At 41.8% G+C, this 15,443-nt stretch overlaps 1 protein-coding gene across 6 annotated transcripts in view; it reads right to left on the bottom strand.

The window, feature by feature from the left end:
- Positions 1–15,443, bottom strand: part of FAM91A1 (family with sequence similarity 91 member A1) — a 51,377-nt gene that overhangs the window by 26,483 nt on the left and 9,451 nt on the right. For 5 of the 6 annotated variants that reach the window (XM_025209890.1, XM_025209891.1, XM_025209892.1 and 2 more), the window contains exons 6-12: positions 13,435–13,548; positions 12,784–12,874; positions 9,058–9,120; positions 7,103–7,209; positions 3,081–3,119; positions 1,914–2,026; positions 118–236 (exon numbers count right to left, since the gene is read on the bottom strand). In XM_025209890.1, coding sequence (XP_025065675.1) covers positions 118–236; positions 1,914–2,026; positions 3,081–3,119; positions 7,103–7,209; positions 9,058–9,120; positions 12,784–12,874; positions 13,435–13,548 — 646 coding nt within the window. Of the gene's footprint in view, positions 1–117; positions 237–1,913; positions 2,027–3,080; positions 3,120–7,102; positions 7,210–9,057; positions 9,121–10,973; positions 11,112–12,783; positions 12,875–13,434; positions 13,549–15,443 lie in introns of those variants that run through there. The other variant, XM_025209894.1, reaches the window with a different exon arrangement.

The raw sequence follows: 15,443 nt of genomic DNA, 5'->3' as shown, positions 1-15,443 counted from the left end.
CCCCACCCACTCAGCTATAAAAACCTCCAGAATATAGAGAATCTCTCATAACCTCAAGACATGCTACAAGCATTAACTAGTTGATCCTACTGTATTATATTCACCATCAGTGCTAACCTGGATCATCTTGACTGTTGGTGTCAGTATCTGTAGCTGATGACCCAGCTTCCTGTATAGGACTCCTGTTTTCCCCACTGTCCCATGAAAGCAGCATCTTTTGTGGCTCCAAAGTACTCCTATTAAATGTGAATTAAAGTCCAAATCTATTGTCACTGTTGCACCATGGAAACAGCTCTGCCAGCTAATCCCATAGTACTCCTTGAGCACTTAGTGACAAATGGTGAAAACCACTGCAGCTCCTATCACAGCTGGTTCAAGTGTTTCACAACGTTCTTACGAGTGGCAAAATGGAGGTAAAGGATGAACAAGTACAGACTGCTCCCCTACACTAGAACTGGCTAGAAGATCAGGGTTTTCCATTCAAATTCAAATTACTTTTTTGTGGATGTGTGAACCTGAGTTTCAGTCTGAAGATTTCTAAATAAACAAGACACTCCCGAAACCACACTGCTGGTCTCATTGCTCTTTCTGTCAGTTCCAGTGGTAGTAACACCAACTTCAGTGAATAAGAGCAAGTGCTCCTAGGGTCCCAGCCCCACCTGGGAGGTGCATCCTGTAGTCCCCATGGTTATTAGCAACCACAGCCCTGTGACAGGCCTTACTTAAGAACCCTGGCTGGATTTGGCAAAGGCTGATCAGACCCAACATAATTTTAAACTAAACTCTTTGGGCTCCTATACATGTGCAGGGAGCCTGCTCCAACACACTGGAAACTCAATTAATCACGAATGATCGAGTCTGCTGGAGCAAGGAAATTAACATGCTCCAGCAGACTCTAGCATCATGTGTATCAGCATTCTTGCACTGAAAAATGGCAGCAGGGCACTTTGAACTAGAGCTCATTTGATGAGCTTTTAGTTCAAAGTGCCCCGTCACCATTTTTCAGTGCAGGGACATTGATACATGTGATGCTCGGACACTTTTACTTAGCCCAGCTCACTAATTATGTGTCTGTCCACCCCCACAGAACATGTAAAAATGCCCTTCAGGTTTAAAAAATATGATAAAACTATAAACAAAAAATAAATAAAAACCTGTTTTACTGGGTTATTTCTGACTAGTTCTAATCTGCATCGCCCAATTGGTGGCTACAAGAAAGTTCAAACAGTTTTTTTTTAAAGAAAAAAGTTACCAAAAGCCGAACTCAACATGCCCCCATGAGGCACATGTAATGCCGAACTCAACATGCCCCCATGAGGCACATGTAATGCAAGCTATCTTCAGCAACCCAAAGAAGCACATCACTGACTAGGACTCAGTTCCTAAATTCAAGCTCTTCAGTAAAAACTGCTATGCCTATAAAGAACTGCAATGCCCAGTCACAAATCTACAAAGGACAATGACAGCAGTATTAAAAGGTGCTGCTGCAGTACTAGTATGGTAACAGCTATGTCTAGTTAACACATACGCACACACAGGAAATAACTTAAAAGTCCCTGAAGAGTGAGTTCAAAATACAGTAGTTACAAATTGACAGCCATATATTTTGGAGTGGGATGTGTTTACATAAAACAAAATGCCAAACACCAAGTAGTGCTATTTACATATGTAGATTTTTATCAGATTAGGTCATCACAATTAATCTTCACATATACCATTGAAAAGTATGCACGATTTTTTATCACTTGATAGTTTAGAAAAATATTACCTGCCTACATTATTACCAACAACAGGAAGGAAGGTCACAGTACCAGAACTATATTTGGAATTTAGGAGCTCTCCCCCAGCTCTTTATTCCATAATCAAGAGAACAGGCTTCTGAGAATACTCACGGGACAAGACGAGATACTTACTTCAGTCTATTTATAGAGGGAACATTCCTCCAAGAGGGATGAAGATTATCTAGATTTATCACTTGGCCTTTCTTGTGGGCAAAACCCAATCGACAGTACATGGACACAGCATTCTGAAGAAACAGAAGCATAAGAGAGATCAATTTAAACCAGTGGTCTCCAACTTTTTTAAAGTAGGAGATCACCTTTGGCATTTAAATGCAATCCAAGATCTACTGTGTGCCGTCGCCACCCCCTGCCCAACAGATTTCATAGACATTAGGGCTGGAAGGGACCTTGGAAGATCAAGTCCAGCCCCCTGCCCGAAGGGCAGGAAGTCAGCTGGGGTCATAGAATCCCAGCAAGATAAGCATCCAATTTTTTCTTGGAGGTGTTCAATGTAAGTACTTGAACCACCTCCAACGGCTGGCTATTCCAGACCTTGGGGGCTTGCACAGTAAAGAAATTCTTCCTTATGTCCAGCCTGAAATGGTCTTGCAGTAGTTTATAACCGTTCAACCTTCTCATTCCTTGGGGCACTCTGGTGAACAAATGTTCCCCCAGATACTGGTGGTCACCCCTGATAAACTTATAGGTGGCCATCAGATCACCTCCTGAGCCTGCACTTTTCCAGGCTAAAGAGCCCCATGGCTCTCAGCCTGTCGTCATAAGGTCTGTTTTCCTGACCTCTGATCATGTGTGTGGCTCTTCTCTGGACTCTCTCAAGCTTCTCCGCATCCTTTTTGAATTGCAGTGCCCAAAACTGGAATTTAGAGTCTCTCAAGGCAGAGGGACAAAAAATTATTTGGGGGCATACCTCCCCACCTGGCTGGGGCTCCACTCAACTTACCCCTGCAGCACTGTTCCTCACTGTGGGGGCCTCAGTCTAGCCCCCACACCTTCCCTCCCTCATGAACTGACCTGCTGGGCTAGGGCATGAGCGTGCATGCACGCGGGAACTCAGCCCCCATCCCTGCCTTGGATCAACTCCAAGAGACTCCGAGATCTACCACACGAGGCTCTGAGATCTACCAGTGGATCGAGATCCACTGCTTGATGACCATTGATTTAAACTATTACCTTTCTTAATAGAATTTCAACATTCATTTATGAAGTCGCATCCAAAAACAAAACAAAACAAAAACAACTGAAAGGTTTCACTTTGGGCAATGGAGTATTCAGACATACCTTTACCAGCGATAGGTCAATCTCTAGGACATTTGCAAGCTGAAAAACAAAGAACTGTTAATACTCATTTCCAAAACTCACTGCCCCTCTTTAAACAGGCTTTTTCTAGCTCAAGTTGCTAAATCAGAGAACACTGTACAAGTGGTTAAGGGAAAGAAAGAGCCATTCTGAAACCTTAGTCCAATATTCCCTTCTTGAAGTAACAGAATAATGTTCCATGCATCCCTTCAGCTACAGTCACTTACACTCAAAAGGCTACATAGAAAAAGAAATCAAATACAATTGTTCCAACTATTTATTTTAAGCATTTCACATGTCCAATACACAGGTTTAATTACAGAAGACCTTTATTAGTCAGTCTACAAAAAACAGTAACTCATCAGTAACTGAAGTTCTTGGAGATGTAATGCCTATATGCACACTCACTGGTGTGTGCATCTCATACTCTGCACTTCAACAGAAAAGTTTTACCCTTGCAGTGTCCATACAGTGCACTCTAACCCTCTTCTCACATCCCCACAGTGAGGGGATTAAGGACAGTATATGCTATCTGCTCCTTAGCTCCCCCTCAGAGTTGTATATGCAGGAGTCTGAGAATGAAGGGGGAAGGGCGGGATTCAAATGTGTATAAAATTGCTACTAGGTAATTTCTTTTTCTTCTTTGAGTAATTGTGCACATCCACTTTGCCACTTGTAGGGGACTCCACAGCAGTGGCTCCGAGGCCCCCAGGCAATGAGCGATTTGGAGGGACACTGTGCCAAGTGCAGCCATAGAGACTTATACATTGGCATCATTTTTCAGGAAGGTATGAATAAAGCAATGGTAGCTTCCCATATCAGTCATGGCACCATTACACAGGGATGCTATGAAAGTAGCCTAGGCTCTGGAAGAATGCGTCCTTACTACTGATGGCAGATCCATCCTGGCAAATCTCGTAACACAGCTTTGTACAGCCCAAGATCCATGTAGATAGCCCCTGAATTCATGCTGTGCTGGGATCTCCCTGCTGCAGACAGATGGGTGAGGCGACTTCCTGAACAGTTTACTTTTGTGAAGGTAACTAGCCAGTGCTCTCTTCATATCCAGTGAATGCAACAAAGCCACTTCATGGGAGGAGTGAGGTTCTGGGAAGAACATTTGCAGGCTAATCTGCTGTTCCAGGAGAAAGTCTGAGACAAATTCAGGCAGGCATCTGTGACGAGTCCTCAGAAATACTTTAATCTGGGTGAAAGGTAAGGAAGGTGCATGTGGGGGTGGAAATCTGCCGTGAATGCCTGGATCTCACCCACTCACTTTGCTGATCTACTTGCTACCAGGGATGCCATTTTCAGAGACGGGTGTAGAGGACAGCTCATTGCCGTTGGTTCAAACTACCCTGGATATCTTCAAAAAAAGCTCACCTTGCTGGGGTCATCTAACCACAACAGTCTTTCCTGCCCAAGCACAGAGGGGCAGGACCTGATGATCTTGAGAGGTCCCTTCCAGCCCCTAACATCAAGCTCTCCTCACAATGCAAGGAAGAGATTCAAGATCCACTGCAGGGATTGAGGGAGAGACCCTAGAGAGGCCCTTGAGGAATCTGATGGCTTCTGGGTGGGAAAAATACAGGCTCTCTCTCAACAAGGTGGGGGACAGAGACTGCTGACAGATGGACCTTAATTAAGCTAATGGACAGTGCTAATGGAAAGGTCTTTACTTTCTGGACTCAAAGTGTAATCTATTGTCTCTGGAACGGCAGACCTGCTAGGTTAGTATTTCTTGACTGGCATAATGATGGAAACGTGATCCATTTTGCAGGTATGTATACATGATCGAGTCCTTTCAACTATAAATGATCATCTCTGACCTGGGTGAAACATTCTTACTTTGATAATCATGCAGCACCCAAGCTGTAAAATGGAGGGAAAGAAGGTGCAGATGACGAGCCTTCCCTCCTCCCTACATTCACAGGTCTGAAATCACCAAGGCTGCAAAGAAACATGGACGCTGTGCCCCCATGGAAATGTTTACGGGGGTACGAAAGTCAAGTGAACAGACATCATAGCCTTTTGTTGCACAAGTGCTTACATTTTGCAGTGCCAAAAGGCAGTAATAATTTGTGCCACCTTTTTGCAGCTGATGTCTGTTCACTCTTCACAGGAGACTGCAGGCTGCCACTGGCAACTCACAATCTCCCACTGCCCCAAGCATAAACTCGCTTGGCCTCAGGGTCCCAATCCTGGGTGAAAAGGACCCTGGATGCCCCACCCTGACATGGGGCACGTACTTGCTAGCAGGGAAGCCCCCAGTTGCAGATGCAGACCCACGTCAGGGCATGGAGGAATCCCCCAGCAGGGAGGAAAAAAAAAAAATGCACTGGCCCGAGTGTGCCTACCATGCTACCACTTCTAGGATCATGGGCCACAAGCAAGCAGAGGGGGGAACCCCTGGGGGAGTTCCCCATTTCATGCTTTACAGACTGTGCAAGGGGAATCATTCAACCACACACAGGTCTGCAAGTGCAGAGGCTTCCTCCTGGACCTGCACACCATGATGAGGGAATCATTCTCCTAGTACAGGTCTGCAAGAGCACAGTGTGGAGCTCCTCGATGAGCTCCCCCCTCCCCTTGCACACGGCTTCCAACTCAGGGGAGGTAGCCTGATAGGCACGCTGGTGCATTTTTCTCACTATCACCCATAGGTTGGGGCTCCATGTCCAAGCAGAGGGGAGCTTCCCACTCCACACTTTAATCCCCTGTTGAGGGATTTCCTCATGCCCCAACATGGCAGCATATCTGCAAGCAGGGGTTTCTCACTTGTAGACCTGCAACCCAAGTTGAGGCAGGGCACCTAGAGCCATTTTCTCCCAGGGTCAGGTCCCTGAAGCCCTGGTAGGGGCAAGGCACCAACCCTGGGGGACAAAAACCCCAGCACCATCTGTTAAAACATCCACAAAGCAACATATCACAGCACAGCTGATCACGTTCCAAAGAGGACGTCTGCTTCCAGCTCAAAAGGAATAGGAGATCAAGATACCAAAACTGGTCCTAGCCATACCACCAAAATAAGTATTAACACAGTCCAGTGCTGAATCACCTTGCAGAGGACTGATGGGACCAGAGGGGGGTAGGACTGGGGATGCATACGGAAGGCTCCTTAACCCCCAAATCATGAACACATCTAAGAGGAAACTGGGCTAAGCCCTCCCTTTAAGGGAATTTAAATCAGGCACTCTCCATAGACCTTTTACAGACTAGGTCAACAGCGTCAGGTGACCCAATTCTGTGAATATGGAGTGCTGAGCTCTTGATATCCTCTTAATGACGTAGGGGAGGTCACTCTGTTAGGCAAGTGCACTGCTGACAGGTGTACCTAGTGCTCTGTGCCAATCGAAGTCCAGGACACGAGACATGCCCACAAGTGAGAATGTGTACGTGTACAATTACTCATAGGAAAAATGCAGTTTTTGGTCTCGGGTGCAGTTCAACTTTATGAAGTAACCATGTAGATGCGACTCCCTTACAAAATCTGCTCCATGTTCTTTCATTGTCAGCGACAAAAATAAGAAAGTAATAATTGTTACGCATGTTCACAAAACAAAACTAATCTAGTTGGAAGAACAATTTGGCTCTCAAAAAAAAAAAAAAAAAAAAAAAAAAAAATCAGAGAAAGGTAACAATGCTTCCCCTCCCCACACCTCACTTCTCAGAGTGGAAAGCCACCTGTAAGTAGAGACAAAGTAATCAAGCAGACAATAGTCTACATATTAAATATACACAATACAGCTAAATATCATTGCTGTGGTTTCTTTCATCCTGCCCCTAACGCTTAGTTTTACCATGGAAGTTAATAGTTGTGTCACAATTATAGCTTAAGCCACTAGCAAATTTCAGAGACTACCAAAAAACATTTCAAGTCTCTTCTCAGACCTCTCGTCCAAATTAAGAAATACCTTCAACCATAGCAGAACTTAAAATATTGCACAAGCCTTCCCAACAAAACTTCCCATCCTCTGAAGCACAAGCACCCAAGAATTACTTACCTCTGCCACATTGGTATGTTCATCTATTGAAACGAATATTTTGTACAGTAGAGTTTCAAAGTAATCACCTTGCACTCTGTTCATTACAAATCCTTCCAGTGGGGGGACTGAAAATAAAAATTATTTTTAATGCTATGGTTTTCACTGCTTAAAACCTTGATTAATTTTAAAAATCTTTCAACTAAACTTTGTTGCAGGCCATGCTATGTGATGATTTACAACTTTTCCCTCTGAGCTTAAATTAATTCATTTTCTTTAGTGCCTCTTTAAAGCTAAGCACTTCCCCGAAACTTCACACTTACAAATCTATAAATGATCTATGCAATACACAAGTTCATGATTTCCTCCAATAACTTATTTTTCCATGGATACATTCTCCCTACATGAGCTAAAAATGTTTGTAAGACTTCCCCATATTATCCTGTACAGTCACTAACCCATCCACCTGTAAAAATAAGCCTCCCTAAATATCTATGAGATTGGTTTTGTAGTATGGCTATTACTAAATCATCTGGGCTTGGCAGAAAAAGGAAGACACGAATTCTAGAGCTGATGAGCCCTCACAGAAAATGTCTGACCAATAACTCTTTTATATCAAGGTTGTTCCTTGCTTACCTAAGCTCAGTTGGGACAGCAAGAGAGAGGCTTTCAAGTAACCAAGTCCCAATCCACTTAGAACTGTAAAAATTAAATCTTGACTTTTAACTCCAATGAGACCCGTAGGAGTTAAATCAGGTCCAGGGTGGAACTGATTTAAATCAAATCAATTTAAATCACGATTTAAATCACTGGTCAGGAAGCCTCAATTTAATCATTGTTTTCAACAAAAAGTGCCTTTTTGTTGTTTGATACCCTCTATTCATTTAACTTTTTGAAACTTTGAACTTTCAGAGAAGGGTAAAGGCTTGACTTTGTGTATACAAACTTGCAGAGAGACAACAGGGCTGATGGGGAGGTAATCAAGTCTTCTCTCTCATCTCCATATACTGCTTTTAACAAAGATGTTATCACTGGAGACACAAATCCAGTTTGAAAACTGAAACAAAGCATCCAGAGATGCTAAATGGGATCTTCTAGACTGAGTACTGAATCCCACTGAGTACAGTGGGTTTTCTTTAATTTTTACTAATCTACAGAGGAGCCTCTGGGAACCCCATAAGATTGGGCCCCTAATATAGTCCATGGCCTGTTGTGACATATTTATAAAAAACTTTTCTAAAACGGTTACATGAATATATTGCCTCAAGTAGTGTATAATTAGAAGTTATAATTCCTATTCCATAATGATAGGAATATCATAGCACAGTGAGCTTTAACGTATCTTAAATTAAAACCATCTTTACATAGGGTGATTTTTTTTTAAAGCATCTTAACAAAAAAAATATAAAAATACGATTAAATAAAAACTTCTGATAAAAAAAATCCATTCTTTAATTTTTTTAAATCATTAATTTTTATCCACCCTGATCAGGTCTCCAAGTATCAGCCACACCCTGTTTGTGACATCACTTATCCGGTGGGCTAACCAAGTTGTTCCAATATACAAGTGACTGCACTCTAGGCTCCAGACAAGAGACATGAATGAAAGTGTTACAAGCCTCAACTAGAAAAAAAAACCATGCTTTTGCCTGAGCTTTTAAAAACTTATTTACTGGAGACACAAAAACAATGACATTTGTTTAAATTATGCTTTAAACAATGGTTTCATGTCTATGTACATTTAAAGCAACTATGACTTTAGATATGTACAAACATAAATATAAGTTGAAAAGGGCTAATTTTAGCATGAGGAAATACATTTTTCAGACAGCTGTTATAGCCATATTACAAGAACAAGAGGTGCTTAAGTCAGTCATTTTCATGCAAACACAAGCAGCACCCAAGTCAAGGGAACATAAAGGTAACAAACTGATCTCCAAGAAAACATAAGAATGATTACTAAGATATATACTCACCAGCTATACAACTGTCATCAGATATTGGTACGTCAAGGTAAATAAATCCTTTGTTATACAAGCCTTTAGAAAGAAAAATCATGTCAGATTTACCCAGAGTAATAGTGACACTACTAGAGGCAAGGGGGTTTCTTTTTTTTTTTTTGGACGGTGTCTTTTATTACACCAACTGCATAGTTAGGGAGGAGGTTTTAGATAAGCTTTCGAGCACAAGGTACCTTTCCCTCAGGTCATCTTCCACCCAAAAACCATTAAGAATCTTTTTATGCAGTTTGCCCAATATATATATTTTATTTTTATTGGACAAACCTCGTAGAAAGATTCTTAAAATGGTTTTCGGGTGGAAGATGACAGGATAGGCATCTGGCTGGGGTCATCTGAACCCAGCATACTTTCCTGCCTATGCAGGGTTCAGATTCGATGATCTTTTGAGGTCCCTTCCAACGCTAACATTTATGAATCCATGACCTGAGAGAAGGGCACCTTGTGCTGGAAAGCTCATCTCCCCCCAACTGTGCAGCTGAAGAGAGAAAAAAAATCCTTGCCTCTTCTGTACATCCTAGACCATCTGGATCATGGCTACAATTTAACACCAACACTACCACTACTAGAGGCTACATTTTTTCATCATTCTCCCACTATACCTGGACCAGAATATCAAGTAAAATAGTACCCAGACATTACATTAAAAAAAAAACAAAAAAAAACAACCCTCTAGATTTTGTACTTGCACTACAAAGAGAACGTAATTTAACCCAAAGGTCTACATGCACTTCAAAGACAACAGGGGCTGGGAAGTTAACAGGGTGTGAGGGGGTAATCAAACAGACGCAACTATGTTTACTGCAGGAAAAAAAAGGAGCATGCGTCTACATTGCACTATTAACCAAAACACTTACACAAGTTAAAGCCTTCACACCCAGCACTGCCCACACAAAGAAATCTAACCCATAGTTCGAGGTACTTTAGACCTGGACTAGTTCAGCCAGCTGGAGATGTGGGTTAGAACTAGGTTATCTGCCCACTTTATAGTGAGTATACAGGCTAAAAATTATTCAAAAGCTGAGACTCCTCCAATGCCTTTCCCACAGGATGGGCAAGTTCTTCTGCAACTGACTGTAACAGAATCCTAGAGCACCTTGGCACAAAGATGCACAAGTGTGCCCCAGATACAAATAGGCAAGCACAGAAGCACAGGACATAAAATGGATAGGCTTTTGTAGTAGGAATGCTCACACCCAGGCTAACCTAACCTGCCTCAGATCCTGATATTATCATGCAGGTTAAGCGTGCAACATAGACGAAGCTAGAGTAGGAAGTTGAACGACAAGAACCAGAGAAAACATGTTTCAGCATAATTTCCTAAGAGTCTTATCTGTTACCTCTCTGCAAACTATATTCTGACCTAATAAAACACAAACCTTGATGATCCAGTATATTTTGTGTCTGACTCATGGTTTCTCTGACCTTAGACCAGACAGCTCATCTATTTCAAATGCCGCATAGCAAAGAAGAAAACTTCAGCATGCAATTTTAAAGGAATTATTTAACTGCTTAGTCTCGAGTCAAAGGGTTTTATTAAGCCAAGGATATGGCCTCACAGGAGGGCAATGCCCTTCAATCATTTTATTACTCTTTTTGGCATTAAAGTTATAATAAACAGTAACGTTTTTTCACCAGTGAGGTGCCAAGCCAACAGCCTGCCAAGCATACAAGCTTGTTCCCACAGTTTTACACTGCAGGAGTTTGAGTTGCAGCTGCACATATTTTAGTAATATGGGTTTAACAACCGACTTCAGACTGGACTCATTGTTTATGTATGTTAGGAACTGCACTGCCTTCTAAAAATGAGATACACACAGTACACTATGGGCAATATACTACCAAGCCTGCACAGCATAGGCAGCAACACGTACCCAGACAGGCTGTTAAGCACATGTAGTCCAAGAGAGCCTGTTGTCACAGGCCAGGATGACACATGGCAAGCTGACAGCCCACTGTGGGGTGCTGCTTTCTTCAGGTGCAGCGTTCAGAGCTGGTGCAGTCTCTCATTGCTATGCATGACAGTATACACGCACATCAGATTTTGGGCCAACCACCCCCTTTTCCCACAAATTTCCATCCCACTTGTGATCCACTGCATTAACTGTCCACATCTTTTTTCTTCCCTTGGGTCAAACAAGATCCCCATGCAAACCAAGACTAGACACATTGCTTTTGCATACTGAGCTTGCACCTATCTCTCCCCTCAGACACATTTAGCCTGTAACTCTATATTCATGAAGAGTCAACATTAAGGGTGCACCAATAAAGATTTTCTTGGCCAATACCGAAAGCCAATTATTAATGAGTCATATCAGCCAATACTGATGTGATAACTGATTTACAGGAATGCAGCTGGGCAGCGTGGAGGTCAGCATCCTGCAGGTAAGTCTGTGGGGGTGGCAGATTGGTGAGGGAGGGAGTGGGGCAGGAGGCACTGCCCAGTCAGGGGGGGTGAATGGGACCCGGGGCCAGGGTAGGGAGCAGGAAAGATCATCCTGGTGGATCAGCATCTTGGTGCTTAAAAATGGTGGCAGGGGCACTTAAACTAAAGCTCAGCGAATGAACTTTAGTTCAAGTGCCGCCGCAGCCACCATTTTTAAACACAGGGACGCTTTTAACCGAAGCAGAGCCTAACGGGGCTAGGCCTTCCCCAGGGGGTTCATGCAGCAGCAGGGAGCCACTCCCCCAACGCCCCCTGGATAAGCCACCCGCGGCTCCATTCCACTCCCCACCCTGACCCTGGGTCCCATTCATCAGCCTGGCTGGGCAGTGCCACCAGCCCCTGCCCCACTCCCTCCCCAATCTGTGTGCCCTTTCCTCCACAGACTTACCTGCGGGGAGCCAATCTCCACCCTGCCCAGCTGCATTCCTGGCCACATGCATGCAGCCGCACACATGCACACAGTATCCGGGGGCCCGGCCAGAATTAACTGTATTTAAATCGGTGAACACTACTGGCTACACTGGCCAAAAAAAGCCAATAAAGTAAGTTTCCCTTTTATTGGTACCAAACCGATATGCAACCAATATATCAGTGCACCTCTAGTCAACGTCAAGTAAGTCTGGTTAGTTTTAAGCGCTCCCTGATGGAGGGCCTAAAATTACTCTCACTCCTCCTAGAGCTTTTGTTCTATTCACTTTAGTAAATGCTGAATATCTTCCTTCATTTATTTGATGCACATTGATGTCAGCCTGCTTCACATGCAAACTGGTTTACCACCTGCACCAATTTCATCAATATTTTAGTTCTAATCTTAACAGAAGAGTTTGTTAGTCATCTTGTCCTCATGGCAGCAGAGGGGAGCACATCTCAAAGTCTTCCTGGCTAAGACCTACCCACCTGTGAGTTTTACTGATATCAGTATCTGCAGGAGCACTCAACTGTACCATTTCAATAGCAAAGAGTGATAGTTAAAAAGAAATATACGTTGCTAAGGGGATCAACAATATTCTTTCCATGAAATCTATTGTTTATAAACCTAATTATAAAACAGTTGTCTATAATTAAAACGCATCTTCCCATGCTTAACCTGCTTTATATCCTATTCTTTTCCCCATCTTTTATGCATATATAATGCTCTAACACTCTGCATTCCTTTTACTCTAGCTTTGAGATACTGAGAGGAAAACCCAAGGACTAGTATATTCTACACCAAGCATAATGCATATATAAATACTTACTGTGAACTATATTGTAGTCTAGCAAACCAGCAAGCTGAGGCCCTGAGTCAATGATCTTATCAATAGCAGACTTCTCAGCTGTAGTACATATCTATGTAAAAGAAAAGAAAATGAAATTCAAGTATCTGCCTGGGCTTTCACATGCAGTCACTCCACGTCTTTTCCAGCTTTAAGTTGGTGAATAATAATATGCAACTTTTTCCAAAAAAGAAAGCCATGGGATGTTTCTTAAGAAATGCCCAAAAACCCTAAAAAAAAAAAAAGTATAAAGAAAGCCACTGATTTAAGTTTAGCATATTTTTTTCTAATTCTTGGTGGTGTATAAGCTATCCCATCACAAAATTAGGCATATACAATTCTAGAAACAGTCCTTAGCTCACTGAATACCAATAATTCAACAAGTAAGGTTTGTGTTAAAATAAGTGTTGTTTATGAATGCTTGGTAACAGCCATCCAGGTGCAGTAATTCAAAAACACAGGTCAAATGTAGAAGATATAGATTATTTTAGGGTCATGGAAATATAAATCAGAACCCAACATGCTCTAGACACTGTTCAAATAAAACTGAGCTCCCAGTCTATAATATTTCCCTGTACTCTTAATGCTTATGAGGGTTAAATCAATTTAGCACACAAATGGTATTAAGGTTACCTTAATGTCATCTTCTGTGATGTAACCAGCTTGCACCACCCACCAAGCCTCTATAGCAATCTCCACTGGCTTTATTGGTAGCAGATCACGAGCAGTTTTCCTTCTGAAAAATTTCTGCAGTGGTACAGTCCATTCGAGATTGTACACATTAACATCTCTAGTAGTAACCAGAAGCAAATACTAGTTCCTTTTATACCATAAAAACCTTATGTTTATGAAAGCTTATTCTCCAAGTATTTCATACTCAAGCATTACCCAATGCCATATACTAAATTTTTACCCATACTCTCATAAAAATCATTGAATGCACATAGTAACATAATCTTTAATACACACAGAGCATTCTCTTCCCTCCTCCCTCAAAATAAGATCAAAACAGAAAAATAAAAAGCAACAGTTACTGTTAAAACCTTGATGAAAATCTAAAGTTTCAATAATAAACAAATTTCTACTTAACCATGTCAACATTAAGTTCAGGCTTAAACCACTGAGATTGGATTAGTGTTCTATTATTTTCTCTATATGGCAAGAGATTAAAAAACAACTGAATAGTATACATTAAATAAATGTTTTTGTAAGAAAAAGATTTTTAAAAATTATTAGGCAACGCACTTTAAAAAATGTGGCCCATTAATTTCAATATGGAACGTCTATATTGTATTCTCAATAGTCTATGTTGTATTCTCAAGGATGCTCTGAAGCAACTATAAACTTCAGTTCATGAAAGAGCAGCTAGAGGGTACTGTTGTATTACTTTTATTCTTCTTGCTCTGTTTATACCCATAAACTTTCTGATCCATTCAATCTACACTAAATCTCAGGATCTGGGGGAATGTTTGTTTACCAGAGCACCTCAAGGGCTGACAAGGTTGAATGGTTATAAACTCCTCCAAGACCGTTTCAGGCTGGACATAAGGAAGAACTTCTTTACTGTCCAAGCCCCCAAGGTCTGGAATAGCCTGCCATCGGAGGTGGTTCAAGCGCCTACTCCGAACGCCTTCAAGAGAAATTTGGATGTTTATCTTGCTGAGATCCTATGACCCAGCTGACTTCCTGTCCCTGGGGCAGGAGGCTGGACTCGATCTTCCGAGCTCCCTTCCAGCTCTAATGTCTATGAAATCTTTATACTTTTATATACCAGATTTTGGTCAAAGTGGCTATGCTAACCCAGTGAGTAAGCACCAATGGATTACTTACTACAGTCTCAAAAAAGAAACTATTGTTGCAACCTCAGCTCCAAAAAAATGTATCTAATCAAGTAATCATGTAGACATCAATCACAAGTTTTTCACCAAGACCTCCTGGATACTAGAGATCACGGACTAAACATAGACATTCGATTTTTGACACATTATAATCTGCCTGGCAACTGCCCCCCCCCCCTCCCCGACCCAGCCCCTGGCTTCTTTACTTTTCATTCCATCCAGGAAGAGCACACACCAACTGCTGAAACTTCCTTAGCCTGACGAAGGGTTTTTGAACCCAAAAGCATGCTTTGCAACTCTTCTCCAACTATTTGGGTTGGTCTAATAAAAGATATCAAATTCACCCAAGGAACCTTGTCACCAAGACCACACACATAAAAAGGCTGACCCACAGTACAAGTCTTAAATGCCAATAGAATTAATGTTAACTACTTGATTATAACTTTTTGAGGGAAGTTCAATTATACTAGTATTTATCTGACATAATTCACAGAAGCCAATGGAATTAGTCCAGATTTATAAGAGTATGAAAAGAGTTCAGTTCTTCTCTTAGTAACTGGATAGAAAGCTTTTGCCAAATTGTAGCACTGAATAGTAGTAATTATAAAAGTAGGGCATAAAGAAGGAGAAATTATTTTTGTATTGCTTTTTCTTTCAACTACAATCAAAGCATATTTTATTTTAATAGGTTCAAAAGAAACAGACTGTTAAATCATTAAAATACTGCATGACATCTGATTAACCAGATTTTTAGACTAGAGGCATTCTCATCCCAGTCTTAAAACCCTCATCTAAAACAGCTTT

Source organism: Alligator sinensis, unplaced genomic scaffold (assembly GCF_000455745.1).
Source record: "Alligator sinensis unplaced genomic scaffold, ASM45574v1 scaffold681_1, whole genome shotgun sequence".
In the NCBI taxonomy this organism is placed as follows: Eukaryota; Metazoa; Chordata; order Crocodylia; family Alligatoridae; genus Alligator; species Alligator sinensis.
Note: the sequence above shows the minus strand (reverse complement) of the source record. Positions and strands in the feature narration are given on the sequence as shown.